Source organism: Ctenocephalides felis, unplaced genomic scaffold (genome assembly GCF_003426905.1).
Source record: "Ctenocephalides felis isolate EL2017-DRISC unplaced genomic scaffold, ASM342690v1 CF-g0.4_SCAFFOLD_01886, whole genome shotgun sequence".
Classification (NCBI taxonomy): domain Eukaryota; kingdom Metazoa; phylum Arthropoda; class Insecta; order Siphonaptera; family Pulicidae; genus Ctenocephalides; species Ctenocephalides felis.
The window spans coordinates 20200461-20209650 of record NW_020538040.1 but is presented as its reverse complement, the minus strand read 5'-3'; the positions used below and the strand labels follow the sequence as shown (position 1 = coordinate 20209650).

The following is a 9190-nucleotide window of genomic DNA, read 5'->3' as shown; positions in this document are numbered from 1 at the left end:
TTTTTAAAAAATTCAAGAATAAAAGTTTTCAGACAGTCGTTATATTGTCAAAAAAAAAAACATTTTTTTAATTTGTTACCATTGCGACATTATTCTAGATTGATAATATATAATTATTTTTTCTTCAACAAATGAAAGACTGAAATCAGGAGAAGCCAATTTTTTGAGATCCCCTACTTCATCACCTTTATGACTATTTTGAATTTTCTTTTTCTTATATTATCAAAACATGAATTAATAATTTGCAAAAAATATATGTATAGCAAAAATATAGTTTGCGTTTTTTATGGTCTTTCAAAAATTGCATTAAATTCATGTTCCAGACCAGAATACCCCATTGATTTGATACAATTTAACTATGAAAAGTGCTTCATGCTACTTATCATCAAATATAGATGGATTTTAATTGATGTTTTGTTTCAAGAGCACCAATATACTTTAAAAAACCTATGTATGTATTATAGCAAGAATGTAAAAACTATATGATTCTTACTTCTTTCACAACTTGTTCATTTTCTTGAGTATGTGTTGAACATGTTGAATATAAAACTCTTTTAGCTTTGGGAAAAGCAGTCAAAGCTCTCCTTAATATTAGAATTTGAAAACCAGCTAATCTTTCTAATCTCTTATCTTGAATGGTTGGAGCGGCGGTTTCTATGCGACCTAACATACCTAAAACAAACATTATATTATGAAAAACAACATTATTATTTTGATTATACTACTAATAGATTCACTGCTGGGAATATCTATAATAAAATCCTCAAAACATATATCAAATGATATCTATAATAACCCAATGTTATTCCATTTTTATATTATTAACAAACTGTGCTCATTGTTTTATCTAATAGATTGCAGAATAAATTTAATTAGGAACGAAAACATAATGATTTCATTTTACAAAAAAATAATGACTTCATCTTTCAAATCAAATATTCTTAATTCTTTTCACTAACATGATTGTTGTTGAAGTATTATTTTCACTGAAAATGTTTGTTTTTTGTCAAATTAGCTTTTTTTTATCCACTGAGGAAGTCAAATTTGTATATATATATATAACCATAATTACCTGTGCCTGAACAACTAGGGTCAACTAAAATGTATTCAATGTCTGGACATTGCTCATCAGTAATTTTAAGAGCGTCTTCATTTATAGTTTTCACACAAGTTGAATTGGTTGCTTGAACAATATCAGACAGAACACCATGCCTTCGTGTATCTTTTTCAATTGCATAAATTGTTCCCTTATTTCCAACTATCGCTGCTAAATGGGTAGTTTTCATTCCTGGAGCAGCACACATATCTAAGACATTTGAACCAGGTTCAGGTGCTAACATATGTGCAGCCATGCATGAGGCCTAAGAAAATAATATGCATTAATAATCAGTAATAATTACAATATAATAAAATCATCTAATGATGATATGATCTATAATTAAATTAATGCACAAATTAGATAATTCATGGTTATTTTATAATATTACATATTCATTATATAAATATAGAAATAATAATTATATATTTATATAATTATAGAATATATTATATTATTATGATAAGGAATATTTTTAAATCACCTTGTCTTGTAAAACAATGTGTCCTTGTAAATAGCATTGATAATCATGAAATTGTGTATCAGGCGGAAACACAAGCAGTTCGGGTATATGAAAGTCCGGTATGAAATGTTCAGCTGGTAGTTCTAAAACCACTTTTAAAAAATCTCTGTAAGTCCAATCGATGTTATGCCGAATCAAAGTCCATCCTTCGTCCCTAAAGCCATCTATTGCTTCTTGCATCGTCAGAGTCAGAGTATTGACCCTTACATATCTTGGATGATAGAGTTCTGGCAGTTTTTTATCAGTCGATAATGCTGTTAATAAATGACAATGGAAATAGATGTTAAATGTTCAAAACAAAATATTTTTCATTTTTATATTTTGAAATCATTACATGTTTTGTTATAAGAAAATAATTGATATATGTAAAAGTAGTTAATTCAATACATTTGCATTTCAATTCAAATAAAATTCAAGTAAACTCAAAAACTTAAACTTCTAACAATTTAGACTGGTTCATCAATTTTCTATAGTATGGATTTTACATTAATTCAAAATATGTTTTAAAAAAAACAAATATACAACTACTTTTGTATTAGATTGGCAACCAAGTAACTTTGGATTTTTGTTAGAATTTTCATGGAACTAAATAACTTTATTTTGTAACGAATTGCCCATTTTGATCAATAACTTTTTGTCATCTTTCAAGCAGTATCATTATCTTACACTATCAGATTTTCATTAGCCAAAAACTGAATCGGGTACAATATAACACCATAAAATTGTTCACCACTCAAAAGTAAATACAAAATTATCAGAAAGAAATTTGACACAACAACATTTTTATGACTTCATCACCATAAGCAGCTAATAACTTTTTGTGAGTTTAAGATGCCTTTTTTTGGACCTTTGCAGAAATGAAAGAGCAAAATATAATTCATTTTCCAATGCCAAACAAAAACACAATCATCTATGATATCTAATTGCTTACTATCCATCAACGAAAGGTATTTTACATTTGAACTACGTCAGCAAATCTAAAAATTCAATTGAAACCATCTGAGTGTTAACACCGCAATTACTTAGTTGCCAACCTAATCGTTTCACGTTTTATTACAAAAATAATTATATAAAATAAAATGTAATTAAATTAAATTTTCCAGTAGTATCTTTACATATGAGAAACCAAATTATTGAGAAAAAGAAATATATTTCACATGTATACAGAAAACTTTCACACAAACAGAATACTAAATTTAATCAAAACTATAAATTAATTATTCGTCTTTGGGTTTAGGGGGTTCAGGAATAACACTTTGGTCGATTTCTTTTCCTTCTTCATCATACTCTTTTTCATGATATGCTCTATACGCATAGGCTATAATAACTGCATTTGCTGCTATAACGGCTGTTAATACAGAACAAGCCGTATTAGTAAATCCTACAATATGCAAATGCTCTGCTAAATAATGTCTCGTGCCAAAAAATGCAGCAAATGGGAATGTAAACATCAGAACACTGTATATGAATAAATAGAACATAGCCCAAGTAGCTTGTTTGGAATGTGCAGGGGTCCTAAATCTAGGCAATTGCGTGGTCTCATTCTCAGTAGTGCTAGTTTCCATATTGTAACGATCTGCAACAAACAAAAATATATAAATTACCTTCTTTAAGTTGCTCGGGCATTCCAGTTGAAAGATCTCTTAAGACTGCTTGAAATTTTTTGCTGTAGGTTAATATTGTTTTAACGGGCTTAGCGTCCGAGACTAATTTGTCTTTTTTGCCCCATAATAATTCTGTCATAAGCACTCTAGCTAACCAAGGATCTAACCTAGGTTCATTGAACAAAATACTCGTTCTTTGTATCAATATATCCAAAACTCTAGCATGTTTCAACGTCTCAAAAACTAAAGCATTCAAAGTTTTGATATTCTGAAATAAATAAAAAATATATACATACCTGCGTTTTCTAATTTATATACAAACAGAGTCACATGCTCTGACAAAAAGTTAGGTTCGAATGTTTACTACTTACGACGTGGGTTTGCTCGAATAATAATTGTTTGACACCTTTGCCATCTTCTAAGACCTGCTTTATAATTTTGGCAGCAGTTTTGTAAACACGATGAACTTTCACAGAATGTATAAACATTTTGTTATTATTTATTTATCACTAACTTAAAACTATTCAAAAAACGTGCATGAATACACGAAGCTAATTTATGATAATATCACATTTCTTTGTCATACCAACATACGACGCTCAACCGAGAATAAAAAAAGTGTAACAACATTGAAAGACAAAAAACCTATGTGCGTCAAACAAAACTGTCAAACAAAAAAACAAAACTGTCAAACGTCAAAATAGTACACCCATTGTTATATTGTCTCTCACCTCTCACATTTAGACACCTTTTAGACAGTTAAATAGAAATCCCAAATGTAAGTATATAATTATTTACGAAAGCGGTTCTTTTACATTTACATGGTCATACATTGTCTCTTCACAACCAATATTATTTCAGGGAACCAAACATATAGTTATTCAAAACCTAGTACAGTTTTGTTAGAAATTATTAGGAAATTTTTAATTAGGGCTTCGCAGAGTGTTTTAGTGTAGTTATTTTATTTACCCAGGTAAATGTTATTCAGGTTGTTTTTGTTTGCTTAGTGTGTTTTAATTCTATTGTAGGGTTCACTGAATTAAGATTAGGACTTCAGCCTGAACATCAAAATAGCTACAAGAGTCTTGTAGCATGTAACATCTGATTATTAGAACTTAACTCATATGTATGCATGTATATATATATATATATATATATATATATATATATATATATATATTAAATGCTAGCATATGTATAGTAATGTAATAAACTTAAGTTCAGTCCGATATTTTTGCCTATTTTTATCTTTAAGTGATCTGATTACTTTTTCTAACAATGATTAACATAGGTAATAAGGAACACAATTAAAACCATCTATTTATTTCATCAAATATTTTTATTCAAAATATATACACATACTATTTACAATATAAAGCATGTCACAGGAAACATGTAATAAATAATATAGAATAAATATAAATAATATAGAATAAATATAAAAAATATAGAATAAATATAAACATTGAAATTAAACATAAAAAAGAGAAAAAAATTGCATTTTGAAGAAATGATTAGCCAAACCAAAGTTAAACCGAACAATAAATGAAAACTGAATTTTAAAATTTAAATGGAAGTATGGACAGAAACCTTGTTATATAACTTCCACCAACCGAAAAACCGTATTTTTTGTAGAAGTTATTAATAAAACAAAAATGTATTTAGTTTTATAATCATACAAGTCAATTAAAAATTTACCCTTGATATGTTCTTTCAGGTTCTTATCTAACGAAATAAATTTTATATCTTGACTGTGTCCCACATGTGTCTTCCAAAATTCAACATGAACTGTTCCATTGTGATTAATAGTACAACCAATCCTTGATGGGCAAGCATATCCGGTTTTGTTGCTCGTTTTAGTAAACAAGCGTACAGTGGGTTTTTGGTCATTTGTATATGACCTGTGGCAATCGAAATAAATTGTCTTGTCATCAGTTTTTGATTTATATCCTGAATTGCATTTTACATAATGCGAAAACTCTTTCCGCTCTATGTCCGTTTTCCACAATTCAAAATCTACAAAGTCAAAAATGTAGGTAATTGTGTAATTGGGGTTATAAATTATGAGAGAGAAGACTTCAAACCTTTAATGTTTTGAAACACAAACTGTTCATAATCAATTGTAGTTTTGTGATAAAACTCAATATGATCGTATAAACCTGTGTACCTAGAAAAAACAGAGGAGCAGGGAGGGAGTGGACATCTTATTCTGGATTTCCTTGATGGTGTACCTACAAAAATGATTTATATGTAACACAATAATAAATAAAATGAATGTACATATATAAAAGCACTACATACCTGTAAAATTTTCCTTAGTACTGATTGGGGAACAGGGAATGGGAGGCGTGTGAATTTGAACTTTAATAGAGGAAGTGCAAGGATGCGGCAATAAACTTACGTGGGGATGTTTGTGAAGAGGATCTGATGTGGGTGATAGTAAATTGTAAGGTGATGTCAAGCATGTAGTAGTATATGAGGTGGGTAAAGAAGGATGCTTTATATTTGTTTTAGTGGAGGAGGAAAGGTGTGTAATGTCTTCAAAAGATACCGAAGAAGATTGGGCAGGTGAAGGGTTAGGGATATTATTATGAACTTGGCTCACATGACGAGTTAATAAATATTTAAATTTAAAAGTTTTAAGGCAGAAAGCACACGCATTGGGATAAACAGCTCTTGGCTCTTTGTCATGTTTTTGTCTTATGTGGCGATACAAGGAGCTACGAGCTGTGAATGGAATCTGACACTCGGTACAGAAAAAGTCGCTGTCCATGTTGCTACATAAGTAAAGTAATAAAGTGAAATATAAAATAAAAGTAATGAAGGTAATAAAACGTAAAGAAAATTAGAAGCTAAAAAGTAAATGTATAATGAGTAAAATCTAAAAATAAGCTTATAAAATAGAATGTAACCTAATGTAAATGAGCAAAATCTAAAAATAAGCTTATAAAATAGAATGTGACCTAAAGTGAAATAAAAGTAAGTATCTAAATAGTAAAAATATGAAACGAAAAATAAACTTACGCAAGCTAAGTAAAAATCTAAAAAAACACGTAACTAAACTAAAGAGAAACTTACGCAATCTAAGTAAAAAATCCTAAAAAACACTTATTGTAACTATGAAATATGAAAAATAAGCATGAATTATAATAAGAAGCTTACTAATAGAGCAAAAAAGCAACGCAAGGAAAGCGATCCAGAGCAAAAAAACGAAAAACCGAACCGAAATATGTGAAAAAAACTGTTATAAACAGAATTAGAAATAGCAACAGAACGAAAGAATTCTAATTACACGAAAAGAAAAAGCAGAAAATATAATAAAACGCTTACTTGAAACGAAACCGACGCGACGCTATACCATCACAAAAATGAGAAAAGAACGCGGGACTAAATATTCCACGAAATGACAGGTTATGCCATACATAAAAGAAGAGTTATGCTCTATCCCGGAGCCAACTTCAGAGCGTAGGTGCTTTTTAAACGTCAAAACCCATCTGTCACGTATCAGAATTTAGTGGCTCCTGTGCATGAATAGATTATAATCAGCGCCAACTTCAGGACATTGTATGTCAAACTAGACTTGTTTGACACTAGCTTTGGCGGGCGATTCAAATTTCATACACATAAATAAATATGAATTTATTATATTATAATAGTATATTATTGACATTAAACAGCGATAAGAAATAATTAATTAGTAACTATTAAAAAATAATTTCTTAGATCGTGAATAAATATGACACTAAACATACACTAAAGATTTATACTAGATCTTGTTGGCAAATATATATAAACAAGTATAAAAGTAAAAATCAAGTATAAATATAATCATAGATAAAAGAAGAGTATAATTTGAATACAATATAATATAGTATAGTATAATATAATATAATATAATATAATATAATATATGAATATATTATATTTTATTATTTTCCATTATGATGGCAACTATAAAGGGCTCAATTGAAAATTAAAAAGATTTGATAGCTGTTTTTTAACGAATAAATATAAGTTTACTTAATAAATTTAGGACATAGTATGTTTTCTATGTAAGAGATTTGGCGGTCGATTCAAATTTCATATACATACATAAATATATTTATATGTATAATGTATAAAGTATAATATATATTTATATAATATATAAATATGTTACAGTTGTTCTTAGTTAAGATTAATCAGCAATAGCAAATAATAAATTAGTAACTATAAGAAAAAATAATTTCTCAGATCGTAAAAAGGATTGTAAGGATTTATACTAGACCTTGATGGTAAGAATCTACTATAAAAATAATATAATAAAATATAATACATTCTATTTTTGTCCATGCTAAAATTATTTGATAACTGATAACAAATGATATTAATTTACTTAATACATGTTGTGATAATTCTACTTTGAATTAATAACCAAAAATTCTTTTAATTGCTAAAAGAATACAGAAGAAATGTGATGTGAATGACAAGGAAAATATAAATATTTATTAAGTAAATTAAATATTATTATATTATTTATTAAAATAAAACTTAAATAATACAAAGGATATTTTAGAATATGAGAGTCATATTCATATTCGTATATTACTTAAAAAGTAATTAATATTAACAGATTCGCATATTTTAATTTTAAATGTAATAAACTGAATAAAAAATGTATCTACCCTACATGTGATAATTATGCCAAATTTAATTTTATTTAAATGTAATAATATGGATAATATATTCAATTATTCATACAATAGCAATGAGTATTATTAGGTATCTTTTCTGTTAATAATATTACCAATTTTTTAACAATACATATTAATACTAAATAATTTTATACTAAATTACATACAGTTTGAAAAACACCTATTTACTTAATAATTTCTTAGAGTTTAGTTTGAAGAAGATAATACAGATGTTTTAGTCAAAGGTTAATCTTGGTTTTAAGTCATATTCTAAATATTTTTCAATAGTGTAAAAACCAAATTACTTAAACATGTTAAGTAATTTATAAAAAAAATATTTTCCAATTTCCTAATACCTGATTGCAATTTGTTAAAAAGCAATAATCTATTGAATTAGGTTAGTTAAAGTAAAAAAAAATGAACAAGTTATGAAGAATATTCATAAAATTTAAATAAAACCATTATTACTTTTGATGTTGTATTTTTAGGTTATTTGGTCTTTCATATTTTCGTATTTTTTATAATACTAAACCCACATTTAAAGTTTAAATTAAACTTTTCATGACAATGTTTCCTGACCATGTTATCTCTTGTCAAATGGCGGTGGGTAAGGTGGTAAAGATGGTAAAAATTTGAAGGCAATTCCAGCCGTTGTTGGAGGGTCGCATGGGTCTACATTTATCAAATAATAATGAGCATTGTAGACATCTTCTATGCCCACATTTAGGGGTCTTGAAGTGGGTCGGTATTCCACTACCGGAATGTGAGTTATTAATGGCAACTTGGATGGGTCGTACACATCTGTACAGCGTTCTCTGAAAATAGATATTTGAAATAAATTATTAAATTTGAAGTAGCGTCGTAAATATTCGGTTTAAATAAAATTTATACAATGTTTCATCTATATATGTACAACAATGATTTAATTCACATTTTGTTTTTTTTTAAATATTTACGAAGGAAATGAAAATATTTTACTTAACTTCTAAAAAGGCATTTAAATTACCATCGAGCCATTGTTCAAAACTTTTTTAAAAAAGTCATTATATACTTCAAAGTCTACTAGCTGTACAAATAAAAATTTCGCAAATATAGGAATATTTCAAAACTCCTTAAATTTCAGTTATCAATAAATTATTTAAAAATTTTCTAGTCTTTTAGTAATTTTAATTTTGAAATAGTGGTGCATAGCATCGTGCCTTAAAGCAAATTGCTGGAACTAGAGCTGAATTTTGATTATTTTTGAAAACTGGTTTAAAACTGTTTTTTTCTCGGATGTCTGAAATTGCTGGAC

General features: G+C 27.7%; 2 protein-coding genes across 2 annotated transcripts in view; both read right to left on the bottom strand.

The window, feature by feature from the left end:
• LOC113374740 (probable 28S rRNA (cytosine-C(5))-methyltransferase) overlaps nt 1-3727 on the bottom strand; it is a 35955-nt gene extending 32228 nt beyond the window's left edge. Inside the window, exons 1-5 of the mRNA XM_026614712.1 lie at nt 3595-3727; nt 3224-3491; nt 1581-1873; nt 1073-1361; nt 494-672 (exon numbers count right to left, since the gene is read on the bottom strand). Of these exons, the coding sequence (XP_026470497.1) occupies nt 494-672; nt 1073-1361; nt 1581-1873; nt 3224-3491; nt 3595-3711 (1146 nt within the window). The 5' untranslated portion in view covers nt 3712-3727. The remainder of the gene's footprint in view (nt 1-493; nt 673-1072; nt 1362-1580; nt 1874-3223; nt 3492-3594) is intronic.
• A 682-nt stretch (nt 3728-4409) lies between these two features.
• LOC113374739 (zinc finger protein Xfin-like) lies at nt 4410-6056 on the bottom strand. The gene is made up of 4 exons (XM_026614711.1): nt 5525-6056; nt 5308-5454; nt 4922-5239; nt 4410-4495 (listed from the first exon to the last, which is right to left on the bottom strand). The coding sequence occupies exons 1-4, from the start codon at nt 5994-5996 to the stop codon at nt 4410-4412; spliced, it is 1023 nt and encodes a 340-aa protein (XP_026470496.1). The 5' UTR covers nt 5997-6056.
• Between the last annotated feature and the right edge of the window lie 3134 nt (nt 6057-9190).